Raw genomic sequence first — 17,195 nt, forward strand, 5'->3', positions numbered from 1 at the left:
TATCACAAAACAGCCACCTGACACTTACAGGCTGAACCGAAAGAGAAAAGCCAGTAGCAGTCCTAAATTATTTGTGATCAGGTATGCACACACAAAACATGGCAAATAACATTTAATTTTCCCCAGACATCAAAAGAATCAAGGGATCTGGGATTGGAGCAGGAAAGTGGAGTTCAAGTAGCAGATCAGCCATGTGTTAGTCTAATGGCAGAGCAAGCACAAAGGGTCAAATAGCCGACCGATGTTTCATTTCTTAAGCTCTTCACTGCCTTCTTCATAAACACAGCATAAATGAGTGCAAAATGAATTATGATGATGTATTGAGCAACATCAGTCTGAATATTTAAAGGCTGCCAGATATGGCTTTGATCTTATTGGAGAATATAGTGAATATTCACTTACAAATCAAATGAATGAGTTTACTTGCTGTTTGCCATTGGACATAGTCATAAAGCTGATCCATATTAAAGATTTATGATTTCTTAGCACAGAAAAATTCTTTTTCGATACTGCAGGTTCTGGACTAAAGGTTTATGTTTTCTTTCCTTTCAAAAGATCCCATGCACGGACCTAGGAATGTGGAAGTTATGGAAATCAAGTCGAGACAAGTCACAATCCGCTGGGAGCCAGTGGGCTACAATGTGACCCGGTGCCACAGTTTTAACCTCACAGTTCATTACCGGTACGTGGTGGGAGATCAAGAACACGTGGGCGAGGAGGTCTGTCAGGACACTGGGCACTCTCTGCCACAGTACACCCTGCGCGGTCTGTCACCGTACACCAACGTCAGTGTGAAACTGGTCCTGATGAACTCAGAGGGGAGAAAAGAAAGCGAGGAGCTTGTGATCCAGACAGATGAAGATGGTAAGCAATAAACGATTGAAGCTTGAAGCTTAATTGTGATTGATGACAATATTCAAAGTACCCTGTATGTGCAAGATTCAATTTTGACCTCATTTACCCTGTGGATGTCCTGCCTTGATCTAGCCATATTTGATATTAACCTTGCCTCTGGGTAGGTGGCAAAGACAAATTCCTTTAAAACCTTCTCGGAGTATCCAGATTGAACATAGAACACTACAGTCGGGGAAGAGGCCCTTTGGCCCATGATGTCTTTGTCCAACATGACATCAAATTAAATTAATTCCCTCTTCCTGCACATGATCCATGTCCCTACATTACTTACATGCTCATGTGTCTCCCTGAAAACTCTTAAGCATCATCATCGTGTCTCCTTTCATCACTATTCATGGCAGGTTGCTGCAGGTACCTGCCACTTTGTGTGTGTGTAAAAAAAATCTTGCTCTGCACATTCCGTTTAAACTTTTCTCCTGTCACCTTTAAAGCTATAACCTCTAGAATATGACAGGGAGCGAGAATCTGACTGCACACCTAATAGAGTGAATTCTGAATACTACTGAGAAATATCATTCTACAAATAATTTCATACTACCATGTAAAATACCTGTGGAACCTAAACACAATTGTTATTTTAACACTGCCTTCCATGGGGAAGTGACTTTTTCCCAATAGGAGAATTAGAAACAAGCAGGGATATAGGAGATTTGTTTTACTAGCTTTGCTTTGTATTCCCTGTGGAAGGTAAAAATCTTTTCTGGTCCTGTTACCAGTATGTGGTTGGAGATTAAGAAGATTTTAAGATACACAACTAAAGGTGCAGTTTCCTTGACTCCTTCACTGTCTCCCCTTCTACTACAAACTCCAGAGCCCCAATGCCATTCGGAGCACAAGTTGGCTAGATTTGGGCTAACTAAATAAAACCACTGCAACACCATAACAGCATAAGAGACAGGAGCAGAATCAGGCCATTCAGTCCATCAGGTCTGCTCCACCATTTCATCAAGGCGATTGATTTTCACTGTCAACCCCATTCTCCTGCCCTTTCTCTCAAACATTTCACACCCTGACTAATCAACAACTTACCGACGTCCATTTTAAATACACTCAATGGCCTGGCCTCTACAGCCACCACTGGCAATGAGGTCCACATATTTACTGCCATCTGGTTGAAGAAATTCCTCCTCATCTCCATTCTAAATGAATGTCAGTCTATTCTGAAGTTGTGCCCTCTGGTCCTAGACTCTCCCACTATAGGAAAGATCCTCTCCACATCGACTGTATCTAGGCCTTTCAACATTTGATAATTTTCAATGAGATCCCCCCCCCCCCACCATTCTTCTAAACTTTAGCAAGTATAGGCCCAGAGCCATCAAACACTCCTCACATGATAACCATTTCCTGGAACTATTCTCGTGATGCTCCTCTGAACCATCTCCAATGTCAGCACATCCTTTCTTAGAAAATGGGCCCAAAATTGCTCACAATACGCCAATGAGAACTCATCAGTATCTTATTAAACTGGAGCATTACATCCTAGTTTTCACATTCCAGTCCTCTCAAAATAAATGCTAACATTGCATTTGCCTTCCTCACCACTGACTTAACCTGAAAATTAACCTTTAGGGAAACCTGCACATGGACTTCCAAGTCCCTTTGCACCTCAGAGTTTTGAATTTTCTGCCCGTTTAGAAAATAGTCTATGCTTTTGATCCTTGTACCAAAGTGTATGACCACAGACTTCCCAGCTCTCTATTCCATCTGCCACTTCTTTGCCCTTTCTCCTAATCTGTTTAAGTCCTTCTGCAGCCTCTCTGCTCCCTCAACATTACCCGCCCCCACACCTGTCTTTGTATTATCTGCAAACTTGGTCACAAAGCATCAGTTCCACTTTTGAAATCATTGACATATAATGTAAAAAGAAGTGGTCTGAACACCAACTTCTGGGGAGCATCCTAAGTCACCAACAGCCAATCAGAAAAGGCTTCCTTTATTCCAGTCTTTGCCTCCTGCCAATCAGCCAGTTTTCTATCCATTCTAGTATATTTCCTGTAATACCATGGGCTCTTATCTTGCTAAGCAGCTTCATGTGTGGCACTTTATCAAGGGTTTTCTTAAAATCCAGGTACACACTATCCACCAATTCTCCTTTGTCTATCCTACTTGTTATTTTGTCAAATAATTCCAACAGGGAGTCGTTTGTTAAGGATGAATTCTTAGGGTACTTGGAGGCACATGATAAAATAGGCCACAGTAATCCCTAACAATCAACTCCAACGTCTTTCCAACCACTGAGGCCGGGAAACTGGCCTATAATTTCCTTCCTTCTGTCTCTCTCCCTTCTTGTGTCATTTGCCATTTTCCAGTCCTCTGGAACCATGCTAGAATCTAGTGATTCCTGAAAGATCATTACTAATGCCTACCTTGTTCAGAACTCTGAGGAGTAGTCAATCTGGTTCAGGTCTAGCTTCAGACCTTTCAGGTTCCCAAGCACATTCTCCCTAGTACTAGTGATTGCACTCACTTCTGCCCTCTGACAGACATGCTTGAACATCTGGCATACAACTGTGCCTTCCACAGCATTTCTACCTCTCCGGCATCATTTTCCAGTGGACTGATGTATACTCTCATCTCCCTTTTACCCTTTGTAGACCTGAAAACATTTTTGGTATCTTCTTTGGTAGTATTGGCTCGCTTACCTTCATATTTCATCTCTTCCCTCCTAATGCCGTCCCACTAATTTTTGCTCTATTATATATCCTCTCTTTTGCTTTTATTTTGTTCTTATTCCCAAAAAGGACTCATTGACAGTTAAAATCTGTTCTGAGGTTTCAGGTCAAAGAAGCTTGAGCTTAAACACTATTTTGAACTTTTTAAAAGATTTTTGTTGAATATGGACACTGAAGCAGACAAGATAATTAGAAGTCTTGATTCAGCGCTTCCCAATGTGTAATTCTGTGCATTATGTGCCAGATCCAATAATTGCTGGACAAAACATGTTTTATTATGGGGAAAAATGTTCAGTGGTAGAAATGCCTCCACTGCACAACTCACAGATGCCGAAGAAGGTGTAAAGAAGTATTCGTGAGATGAGAACTATAAATTCAAGATGGAAATGTCAACAATTTATCCTGGTCTAGCCTTATGAACATCATAGTCAAGAAAACACACCAGCACCCCTACTTCCTCAAAAGGCGAAGTGTATTGTGTTGAAAGTCCAGAAACTAATCGAAAGAAAAACAAAGGAGCCGAACTAATACTCTACTTAGCTTTTTCTCTTTAGTGAAGCACTCATATATGACATGGTGTCATAATGACATATGACACTCATGTACTTATTAATGAATTATGTAAACAACAAAGAATGCTTAATCAAATAATGTTTACAATATTACTCAAATATTAAATAAACTACACTCCTCCATGCTTAGCTATAAACACCAACTCGATATAGAATCAAAGCCTCACTGTTAATCTGTGTGAGATTTCTCTGCAGCAATAAAGGAACATGTGTTGGTTGTCCATCATTTCTGACAATCACGTAAGCTGTGCCAGAGGAGTTTCACAGTGAAAAAGCTATTGCACAGGGGCAGTTCCACTCTCTTGACCTCAAAAATCTTGGTCCAATGGTGTGAAAAATCATCACAACTGGAGACTTCCTTAGCTGCATTGGATATTCATGACACCTTGTCATGCCCTTGACTCTCCACGAAGCATTGCACCACTGTCTTCTTGGCCATTGAATCTTGTAGTTGATTTCATCCGCCCAGTCCGCCGGAACTGGCTTCACGTGCTAGGGTAGGCATATTCCTATCCCACCGAGGTTGGAGACTCCCAGCTACCCTCACCTGCTTTAACCTGCCTAGAGGGTTACCATTGTCGTATGCAAACAGTTGGAGCCACAAGTGAGAGCTAGGTGACAGGTGGGGCCCAAAGGTGGATGAGCTGCCCCTGGGCAGAGGACGACAAGCCCACCACCAGAGGTGCTACCCCTGCCCGGACACCCCTCTCTGCAGCAGGAAGGTAACGTGATGTAAAAGCTATGGGGAGCTCACTTCCATCACTCATAACGTGTGACATGAGTGCACCTGTACCATGATACTCACAGGCAATCTTCACTGGACAATGTGGATTATACAAGGGGTGATTGATAAGTTTGTGGCCTAAGGTAGAAGAAGTCAATTTTAGAAACCCTAGCACATTTATTTTTCCTACATTTACACACTTAGTCCAGTGGTCGTGGAGCATACACATCCCTTCTTTGTAGAAGTCAATGTCTTAGATGTCCAGAGCATGGGGTGATTGATAAGTTTGTGAGAAGGAGATGAGTTATTAACTTCAAACTTCTTGCATTTTCCCTCAAAAAGTTCAACTGCACATGCATGTAACGACAGCTGTATTAACTCATCTCCTTCTACCTTAGGCCATGAACTTATCAATCACCCCTCATAATGTATGAATACAGCATCTGACATCACCATTTCCTTTGCCTTTTGGAAAGCCACCTCACACTGCTTTATCCACTGCCACACTTTCCTGGTCTGTAGTAGTGAGTCCAACGGATAGAGCACAATATCCAGGTTTGGCACAAATCTGTTATAGTAATTAACAAATCTGAAAAAGGACTGCAACTGTGACACGCCTTTAGCCTTGAGGCAACACCACAGCTTGAATTTTCTCAGGACACTTGTGTAATCCTTGTGACCACAGTAAGTGATGCTTGGTTTCAAGAAATTACACTTGTCTCATGCTCTGAGCCCATAATCTTCCAATCTTTTTAACACTCTCTTGAGATTTTGGAGAATTTCCTGGTAATTCTCACTGGTAACAATGATGTCATCCAGGTAACACTGAGTACCTGCGCAGCTTTGCAGCACCTACTCCATAACCTTCCATCAGAACTGAAGAGCAGATGCTACTCCAAAAATAAGTGTACGATAGTGATAAAGCTCTTTGTGAGTGTTGATAGTGAGAAACACTCTGAACTCTTCATCCATCTCCATCTGTAGATAGGCCTTAGCTAAGTCCACTTGCTGAAGTGTTTCCCTCCAGAAAGGTTTGCAAAGATATTCTCTAACTTGGTAACACGGTATTGATCTACTTTCTGTACTGGTTTGATGGTGATCTTTAAGTCTTGGTTATGAGGAAAACTGGTGTTGCCAGTGGGCTCCACGCAACCTTGAAAATAATTCATGCAATCTAGCTCACTCACTACTTTATCACTGAAGGTATAAGAAACCAGATGAGCTTTGTAACACTTGGGTGTTGCATTTTCATTTATACCACTCTTTTAGCCTTGATTTGTTTGAGTTTTCCAATGCTCTGATATCATCCAGTACCTTTCTCTAATTTGCATCTAGTTGGCACTGTTGCAGGGGATGTGGTATGCCATGGTGTAGGGATCTCCAATGAAGTTATGGCTGTCTCAGCCAATCACATCCCACAATACAGGCCCTCCTGTTCTTAACCACATATATGCTCAGTGTGGCTTTTTGATTATTGTATTTCACTGTTACGAATGTCATTCCCACAGAAGTTATCTTTTCACCAGTTTAAGTTCGCAGTTGGAAATCTACAGGCTTCAGTTTCTTTGAAATGCCTTTCAAACTCATTTTGTAGAATGGCTGAAACAAGGAAGCCAGTGTTCAATTCCATTTTAATTCATTTGCCATTAACTTCTGGTGTAAGCCATACTGCTTGTCTCTTGTTAGTTTTCACATTGTAAATCCCAAGACTACTCAGTCCTGTGTCATTCTCATCATTATCAGATTTTTTATCAACATCATGCAGATTAGTGCTCTTTTTGAAACTGCAACTTGACTTTTTAATCTTTTTCTCTTCCCAATGCAGTCTATTTATTTTTTTTCTGCCCCACATGTCTTTGTATGTGTCTTACTTTGTTGCATAGTTTGCAAGTTGTGCATTTTAAACCCGCATTGGTCAGGTGTATGTGAGCTCCTGCCATAATGGTAACACAATTTGTTTGACTGTGTTGGTTTCTGTTTAGATGTTGCAATTTTGTTCATGCTTACTTACATTCCTGACTGCAACTCAATTATATCTCTATCTGCTGTTTCCATTGATACAACTATTTGACATGCTCTTTTAAGCATAGCTTGTGCTTCAGTTAGGAGCTGTTTCTGAATGCTTTCTTGTAAGATTTCACAAACTAAATAATCTCTCAGTGCACCATTAATGAACTGGAAATTCTCAGACAATCTCGTCAATTCAGCCACATTTGCGAAAATGGACTCCCCTTCCATTTATGAACCCCAAAGCATTCTGCAATGAGCAATAATTTTGGTTGTAAATGTTCCTGCATTACATTCTCGATATCTTCCCAAAGTTCGGTTGGTTTAGTTGGAGCAGTTAAACTCCTAAGCAAACTGTATGCTTTTCCAACAACTGCACGCAGGAACACTGGCGCTCTCTTTTCATTGGTTATTTCATTTGCATCAAAATACTGTTCAATTATACATCATCCAGTTCTCCGTTGTGAAATCAAATGCGTCAGTCTTTCGGATGTTGCCAGACATTTCTGTTTATTTACTATTATCACCATGACACAGTACTCACAATTATTATCACCATCACACAGTACTCATTATCATTAGCATCATCACACCGTACACACTATTATTATCATCATCATAACACAGTACTCATTATCATTATCATTACCACACAGTACTCGCTATCATTATCATTACCACACAGTACTCACTATTATTATCACCATGACACAGTACTCACTATTATTATCACCATGACACAGTACTCACTATTATCATCATCACACAGTATTCGCTATCATTATCATTACCACACAGTACTCACTATTATTATCACCATGACACAGTACTCACTATTATTATCATCGTCACATGGTGCTCACTGTATATAGACCCCTGGCCATACTTGCTGCTTGTTAATTTTGTCCATTTCCTGTTAAAAACTTGAACATCCCTCTCCACTTCTGAAGGAAAACAGGTAGGTAGTAATCTCAGGCACATTTTAAAACATCCTCATTGCCACTGTTATCTTTTGTAATTCTTGAAACTAATGGAAAGAAAAACACAGGAGCTGTGATAATGGCCTACTTAGCTTTTTCTTTAGTGAGGCACTCACATATGATGTGGTGGCATAATAACATATGCCATTTACGTATTTCTTGAGTATAACTTGTAATAAATTATGTAAACAACAAAGAATGCTTCATCAGACAATATTTACAATATTACTAAAATATTTAATACATTACGCTCAGGAGATTTAGAATTTTCCGAATGACTTGGACCAATTTTTACAGATGTACAGTGCTGCAAACCACCCTATGGGGATGCGTCACAGCTTGCTCTGCCCAAAACCTTTAGAAACTGCAGTGAGCTGTGCGTGTATCCATCCCTCTGCTGGCTGTGTTTACCCTTTCCAGTGCCTTTGGAAATCAGGCAACCCCTCCCATCTAGGTCATTCTCTCCTCACCCTTCTTCCACTGGCCAGAAGATACCAAAGCTTGTAAGCACATACTGTACTACCAAGCACAAGATTCTGCTTCTAGCCTGCTGTTATGAATGCACCTCTCATGCATCAAATAAGGATGCAGTTTTGATCTCCTATTCTACCTTGTGGTGACTCTTGCATTTTATTCCCTGCACTGTACTTTCTCTGTAGCTACAACCCAATCTTTGCTAATTTTGTTTTCTTTTTACTACTTCAGTGTAATTCAATACGGCATGATCTCTGTCTGAGAGGCACGCAAACTAAGGCTTTCTACTGTACTGTATCTCAGTAAATATGACAATAATAAGTCAATACTGATACCTATAGCTGGTAGATACAGCAGCAATGCTATATGAATGTTCAAGCTTGTGAATGGACTGTTGATGTAGTGGATGGCAGGGGTGCGTGTTTCTCTTCACTGTCTGGCAGTAATCTGATGGAGGGGATCAGGGCATGTGTAGAGTGCTAAAGCAGGAACGACTGTAATCGCAGTATTATTGACTTTGTGAGAGTAGCGCGAGGGCAATGAAGCTGGAAACCAACCTCATGCTCGAATACCGATTGGATTTGATTCATTCTCCACAAATTGGCTCCTAGGCATGATATAAACAACCCAGAACCTCAAATAACAGTCCAGGATTAAAAATGCATCTCTCCATATTTATAACACACCAATAATTCTGTGTATGTATGTAGGATGTGTAATATGACTCTCACTGACACTTTTATGAAATGCACAGACATATTCATACATAAATGCATTCAGTATACAGTTGGTTAGTGGTTCATTTATCTTGAGAACTTTTTCACAGGAACACAGTAAACTTCAATACAACAGTCAGACAGAGCAATCAGATCTGACACTTCCTCCACTATCATCAGCAATACAAAATGACAAAAGTTTAAAAAAATGCAGATGCTAGAAATTTGGAATAAAATGCTAGAAACACTCTCAGTTAGGCAGCATATGAACCAGAACTAGTGTACCAGGTTGAAAGCCCTTCACTTGCTCTGATTCTTCTTGACCTGTTTCCAATATGCTCAGCTTATATTTACATAGTGTGTTTCACATCATCTGAGCACCACGCTAAAAGCTGGAGGATCTCAGAGGGTCAGACATCATCTATGGGGACAAATTGACAGTAACATTTCAGGTTGAGTTCTTTCATCTAGACTGACTCTGAGTTTGTCCAGCTTTTTGTGTGTGGCTCCAAGTTCCAGTAAGTGCAGTCTCTTGTGCCTCTTTACAACGTCTGATGCAGTGTAGAAAATAAGAGTGTGATAATAACAAGTCAAACTACTTCAAATTATGGACAGAGGAATAAGTATCAGTTAAAATGCTGTAAGTATTCCTCTGCTTTGATATAGTCTCCTGGAATTTGTTTTGAATACTTATGAGACCAATTGGGTTCTTGGTTTAACACTGCATTGCAAGATGACACTTCTGGCAATGCCATAAGTGCTCCACTCTGATATTTGGAGCTGTGTACATACATCTACTGGTGCCTCTGGACACATCATCAGTGATGTTCCTGGAATCATCGGGTGTTTCAGGTCTTTCAACATCATACACCCTCCTCCAGGTGACCCAGCCGGGGCTGATCAGACCCCAGTTTATGTCCAGATGGCGAGCTACACATGACTCCATGGCTCCCCTCTCTTGAGCCACAGCCATCTTGAGGCCCTCTCTGCTACATTGGTGGTACTATGGATGGCTCTCCTCTTCCTCTCTCCCTCAATGCCCAAATTGCTGAAGGCTCTGGCTAAGGAATGGGCTGTGAATCCCCTACAACAAACCTCCACTGGGAGACACCTCGCTCTCCATCCAGCCTGCTGGCAGTTGCTGACCAGTCCTGCGTACTTGGAGAGCTTCCTTTCAAAGCTTCTCTTCCAAGCAATCTTCCCGTGCGACTGTCAGCTCCAGCAGCACCACTTGCTTGGTAGACTCAGACACAAGGACAATGTCTGGTCGCAGGGTGGTGGCTGCAATATGGTTGGGGAACCTCAGCTGCCTTTCGAGGTCCACCAACAGCTGCCAGTCCCTTGCAGAGGTCTGGAGAAATACTTGCAATATTCTTACTCTGAGGCAAGAGCAATACCAATTGAGGAGTGGCTGGTAGCTCAGGGGCATCACAGCCTGGTATGAAACACTAACCCTAGGAATGCAAAGAATAGTGGATACTGCCCAATCAATCACAGGTAAAGCCCTCCGCACCATAGCACCGAACCAGGCCCTAATGGACAGGACCTCCACCATTGGTTCCGCCGTGAGGAACAACAGGGATTGGTAACCATGAAGCACTTCGAAGGGTGACAGAGGAGATATGTGGATTGTGGGACATCTTGGCCCAAAGCAGATACTTCTTCCTGTGGAAAGGGTAGAGACAGTGAAGCACTGCAGAAACGACTGCACTTGCTGATTGCCGCTTTCTGACTATTCATTGGCCTGTGGATGATAGCCAGAGGACAAACTCAGTTAAGTGTGGAGAAGAGAGCAGAAGGATCGCCAGAAGTGGGGGACGAATTGTGGGCACCTGTCCACCGCAGTGTCCTGAAGTATGCCGTGGAGGCGAACTACACATTGGAGAATCAGGTCTGCCATCTCGGTGGCTGATGGATGTTTGGGGAAAGCAATAAAGTGGGCCAGCTTGGAGAAGCAGTCCACCACACTCAGGATGACCATAGCTCTAATGGGAGGCAGCAAACCCATGATAAAATCCATGACTACATGGGACCACAGGCCACAAGAGACTGACCAGGGCCACAGGAGGAATTGGATTGAGCACATTCAAGGCAGGCTGTGATGAATTGATGTACATCTGTGATTATAGTGGGTCACCAGAACCAGGGTCACAAAAACTCCAGAGTCCATAGTGCACCTGGATGGCCAGAGTGGGCCCACTGGAGTGCCTCACAGTGCATGGCCACCGGCTCATACCTATGGTTGTCAGGTGTGTCGGCTGGAGCAGGCTTGTGTTGTAGGGCCTGGCAGATCTGGTTCTTGACGTCCCAAATGATCAGGGTGGAGAATCTAGGAGGATGTAATGAAAGGTTGAGGGTTGATCTCCATTTCAGTTGGGTCAAACTGTTGTGACAGGGCGTCTGCCTTGGTGTTCTTGGAGCTGGGGCCATAGGAGATGGTGATGTTGAAATGCTTGAAGAAGAGGGCCCAGCAAGCCCGAGGTGGGTTGACCTGGCAGGTCTGTGAAACTGGCGAGAGGTTCTGGTGGTCAGTCCAGATCAGGAAGGGGGTCAGTGTCTCCATTCCTCCAAGGCTATTTGATGGTGACTAGCTCCAGACCCCTACTCCATAATGGAAAAGTATGGAATTGAACTTGCGCTAGATGGTGGCAGAGGGATGTGTTTTCCCATCTGGTCCTCACTGGGAGAGGACAGTCATGGCACCCGCATCCGATGCATCCACCTCAACCACAAAATGTCTGGAGCGGTTCAGATGGCAGAGAATGGGAGCAGTGGTGAAGTCCCTCTTGAGCTCCACAAAAGAGTGGTACGTGGCTGCAGACCAGGTTATCCATGAGGTAGGTGACTTAATCAGGGAGGTGAGAAGAACAACGATTTGGCTGTAGTTTCTGATTAACCACAGCAGAAGCTGTAGAAGTTCAAGAAGCGTTGTAGATATTTGAGGGATGTCAGTCGGAGCCATTCAACAATACCACGTATGTTCACCGGGTCCATGGCTATGCCTTGGGGTGAAAGGATGTAGGCCAGGAAGGAAATTACTGAGGTGTGGAACTGACATTTTTCTAACAAGCAGTACAATTGGTTTGAGGAGACAGCGAAGGACTGATTGGATGTGACGGATGTGATCTTGCGGGTCTTTAGAGAAGATGAGGATGTTGTCAAGGTAGATAAATGCATACTGTGAAGCATGTCTCAGAAGATCTCATTGATGAAGGCTTGAAAATGGCTGGTCTGTTGGAAAGTCCAAAAGTCAGTGAGGCCAGTGGGTGTGATGAACATCATCTTCCATTCATCTCTCTGGCAGATGTGAATCAGGTTGCACATGCTCTGTAGATCCAGTTTGGTGAGTATCTGAGCCTGGCAGATACTCTTCTTGACAAAGAGGAATCCTGCACTGACTGGGGACTGAGATGGTCAAATGAACCATGTTGGAACACTTCAGCAATGCAGTTATTCATGACTTGGGTCTCAAGGGAGGAGAGGGACAGCAGGCAACCTCAAGGAGAGGTGATGCCCTGGAGGAGGTTGATTATGCAGTGGTGTTGGATTCCCTTTTATGAAGGCAATGGCTAAGTTATGGTATTCCAGTAGGAGTTTGGTAAGGTAGAAGGCTTCCAGTCTCCATAGATTTACAGGAAAAGTCAACTGAGAGTCCAGCCAGTGGGTCCCGTACTCAGCAGTGAACTGGATGACTAGGTGAAGTGAGGGTCATGAGTAGTGAGCCATGAGTAACCCAAGATGAGAGAAATACTGGGTGAGTCAATGAGCAGGAATTGAGTGGACTCGTGTTGTTCTCTGGTGCTCGTGTACTGGCCAGGTGCTCACTCTGACCATCCCAGATGCTAAAGGCATCTGTCAATGGTCATGTTGCAAAAGGAGTGAGAGGTAGGCTCGGTGGAGAGTCTAAGCTGCACACACCCCAGAAAGTTACCTGCAGTGCCAAAATCCTTCAGAACCTCCTGTGTGTGTAGAGCTGTCAGGATGTGGAGGAATACAGAGAGGGAGTTGGGCCATGAGGCTGAGAGGCCGTGCTGGTAATAGGCCAGCAGCACTTCTGCATTGCAGCCATAGTCCGCTGTGACAATCCTGATTCCATGGTGTAATCCATCACCAACCACAATCCTTGATGCAGGCAAGTTATCTGTTCTGATGCCCCCCCCCCCTCCACTTCCACTTCAGATGATCAAAAACCTGGCACGTCCCAGTGGTAAACTCCTCATATTTACTGCACATGGTGGTTTCACTGTACCAATGAGCAGAGGCACAGGTCAGAACTGTCCCTCCCCACCCTCAGTCAAGAGAAAGATGACCAAGGCAATCTTGGCTCAGTCCACAGAATACAGAGATGGCTGGAGCTCAAAGTGTAAGACACACTGGGACAGCAAGTTGCAGCACTGGGTTGGGAATCTGTTGAAGCTTTTGGTGTCCAGAATCAGGGGCTCAAAAGGAGGACTGTTGTGGGGTTGCTGTATCGAGACGGAGAGTTGGAAGAGAGCAGCGAGCAGATGGTCAGTGGCTTCCTGCTGCTTCTGGATCATGTGGTCATGTCAACGGAGGGCTTCCTTGAGGCAAGCAAACTCTAATGGGTCAATCAATCGTTCACACATCCTGTCAGGAAATGTAGAGGAAGCTTGACCCAAACTCAGAGCAGTGGAGAATATTGAGCAGTGAGCAGTTACTTTAATAATAAACTGCAAAATAACAAGCCACAAGGGGCTACAAAACAAGAGAAAACAGATACTGAACATGACAAGGCAACAAGGTAACTGAGGGCTTGATCAACTGCTTGAGGCTGGCTGGTTTGTATGAGTGAACAAGGATTGAGCATGAAAACTGGGGCTGCAGGTGATAAAGTTGGTGATGAGTGGCAGGTGACTCCTGTTACCTAGGAGAAGCCTACATGTGCAGGCCTGGCAGGTCCAGACTGTGGGCCTGAGAAAGAATTGGGCTTGAGAGTCCCAGAGTTCAGGAACATGGTTCAAAATGCAGCTGAACTGGGACCGAGAGTGCTTTCATATTTCCTGTTCCCTTTAAGCTCACCAGATTTATTTGAAAATTTATTACTCAGCTGTGTAACATGTAATGGAAGAGAAATAAATAATGTTTGAGTAATAATGAAGCAACTTCCCACAGTTTAGAAAGCCTGCTGGCCCTGCACTAGCAAGGGCTCTTGACTATTAAATTTTGGCAAACATAGATAAGGGAAAGGGTAGGCAATTTATAGAAGGATCAAGCTGTGGTTAGCAGCAGGGAAGCATATTTCAATGTGAAGCAGTACCTTTGGGAATGGAAGAATAAAAGAAAAACAATGAAACTAAATAGCAAACACAAAAGTCTGTGTGATTGTGAAGTGCAAATAAGCACTGGCAATGTAAATGATCTTTGGTTGCCATCGCTAAATAGCTGCAAAACCCTGCACTGTAGTCACCTCTCATCTTTAGGTCTAGTTGATTTCAATGGAGCACATGAGCACATTAAGCAGCATTTATGCCAGTTTTCCTGTCTTGTATATTAGTGATGGTTTGGGAGGTAAACCGAAATGTGATTTTGGAACATGTCCCTTGGCTGGTGCATGTTTTCAAAATCTTTTTTTTAACTTCAGTGGAGACTGTTTCCAGCCAGATTCTCTCAGGCTATGATATTGAAGCACAGACATGTTAGAGCAGCAGTGCACTCCACTAGAGACTGCCTACAAACCTGTTTCTAATAACCATCTGCTTGTTATTAGCTTCACTGACCGTTGGCAGTGGGGCTTTCCTGTCTGTGCCAATGCCACGGGTTCAATTCCACAGCACCTGTTCTATTTGTAATTTCTTAATTCCAACAAACATCACTCCTGTAACTTCTAACTAATGATTCCAAATCCCATTCTCATCAGAATTCTAGGAAAATGCTGAGGTGTACACTAAATAACAACATTCAAAAAGGAGATGGACATATGCTTGGAAAAACAAAGATATTGCAGGGATGTGGGGAAAGAACAGCAGTGGGCTAAATTAAACTTTTTTCAGAGACCTAGTGTAAACATGATGAGTTGAAAGGTTTCCTTTTATAATCAAAAGATAGTTAGTATATGTCTGTTTCAAACACAGAGACTCACCAGAAGGAAGAAAGGACTAGCGAATTGTGATGTGAAATTTTGGCATGATGATGTCTGGCTCTTCACTGGATGTAAGAGATCCCATGTTACTATTTGGAAGAGAAGAGGAGTTATTCCCGGTGTCGTAGCCAATCATTATCCCTTTATCTGCCAGTGCAAAATAAGATTTTTTAATTATATTTGAGCCATTGTGGGAGATCATTTTCCAAATTTGTCACCGTGCTTCCTAAACAGCAATCACATTCCTGCAGTGCTTCATAAACAAGAGAAAATCTGCAGATGCTGGAGATCCAAGCAACACATAGAAAATGCTGGAGGAACTCAGCAGGCCAGGCAGCAACTACAGAAAAGACTGCAGTCACCATTTTGGGCCAAGACCATTCAGCAGAAATGGGATACTGAAATACTTCATTGGGTGTAAAAAGGCATGTAGAATTTATTTAGTAAATCCAAGTCCTTCATTTCTACTGCCCTGATCTCTGATTAGGTTCCAGAAGCGGATCCAAAAAAGATTTGTTGTCTAGAGACACAAGGTATAGGAATTTCACAACAGCAATCTCTTGTAAATGGCAGGACATCCTAGAATAGTTTATCAAGTGGCTTATAGGAGGCAAAGTGGTGATCAAGTGGCACTTGCTGGTCAGTACAGACACAATGGGCCGAAGGGCATGTTTCTGCCCTATATGACAGTATGGCTCATCTAATAGGGAATGATGAGAATGGCAATATTATTTGGAGATCCATCAACGTATATATTAAAGTTATTGATTTACTTGTGACGAGCTCAGTATGCAAGTTACATTCTCAGGAGCCAAGAAAAAAATGGAATCAGCATGAGAAGGGGTCATTACTGTACGACATATTAAAGGATGCTTCAGTGAAGCTGTTATTGTGCGGATGTTGTTAGTCCTCAGCCAAAGCCCACAATCAGTGAGTCACTCAGGCTATGGCTCTGAGCCCCCTACTGAGACATGGAGATGGCTGCCTGCAGTCTCCACATCTTCAGGAGTCACAGGAAGCCTCTAGAGTGAGTTGAGGTGTAATTCATTGCTGGATCTGTGCTAAATTAATGGCACAGCCACACTGCCGGTGAAGCATCCCTAGATATGCGACGCTATAATGACCCCTTTTAGTATCGATCCCATTTCACTTGGCTCCTGAAAATGGACATAACTTGCATACTAAGCAAGGTACAGTGCACCAATAACTTTAATGTATACCCTTTTGTGTTTGACCTCCTGCAAAGGGATGCAGGTCCTTGCAAATTACTGTATCTGAGCCCTTCACAGTTTTGTAGTAAGTCTCTTCTCAGTTCCTTTGTTACAATGAAACAACATGTATTTATCCATTATTTATTCACAGGTACAATTATCCTGTCCAGTGTGATGACCAGAACTATACAAAGCATTTGAACTGTGGATTAATGTTATATTCTGCTGGTACTTACATTCTCTCTGTTGGCTAATAATGGGAAGCATTCTAGTTGGCTGTAAGCATTGAGCTGATCTACTGCCTCCAAGGACAGAGTCCCATCATCTCTTTGTTGACATTATTCAACACCCTCCCATTTATTATATATGCACTAGCTGTGAGTACTTTCTTATAAGCATTCCCTCATATTTCTCTGATTTAAATTCCATTTTACACTTTTCTGCCTATTGACTTTCCAGCACTCTACAACTTTCCTCCTCTCTGTCAAAGACACAGCCAGTTTTTGCATCATTTGCAATCTTACCTTTTGTGGCTACTATATTTAGGTCTAAATTGTTGATGTATTTAACAGAAATAAGAGACCAAGTGCCCAGCCAAGTGGAACTCATTGATAATAGTCTTCCAGTCAACACAGTACTGTCAAAGATCATTCTTTGTTTCCTGCTACCCAGCTAATTTTGGATCCAATTTGCTGCTTTCCTCTGCCAAGAGCTTTACTAACAATCTATTAGATCACATCAGAGATTCTGACCTCATCAACCTCCTTGCTCCCTTCTCAAAAATTCAGTCAAGTTAGTTAGAGACAATTTGTGCCAACTGTCAT

At 42.8% G+C, this 17,195-nt stretch overlaps 1 protein-coding gene across 10 annotated transcripts in view; it reads left to right on the forward strand.

Annotated features, from left to right (window-relative positions):
- The window catches only part of LOC132397357 (receptor-type tyrosine-protein phosphatase mu-like), a 981,490-nt gene that overhangs the window by 602,508 nt on the left and 361,787 nt on the right, over positions 1–17,195 (forward strand). For all 10 annotated transcript variants that reach the window (XM_059976027.1, XM_059976037.1, XM_059976052.1 and 7 more), the window contains one exon: positions 556–864. In XM_059976027.1, coding sequence (XP_059832010.1) covers positions 556–864 — 309 coding nt within the window. The remainder of the gene's footprint in view (positions 1–555; positions 865–17,195) is intronic.

The sequence above is a fragment of the Hypanus sabinus genome, chromosome 1 (assembly GCF_030144855.1).
Source record: "Hypanus sabinus isolate sHypSab1 chromosome 1, sHypSab1.hap1, whole genome shotgun sequence".
NCBI classification, from domain to species: Eukaryota; Metazoa; Chordata; class Chondrichthyes; order Myliobatiformes; family Dasyatidae; genus Hypanus; species Hypanus sabinus.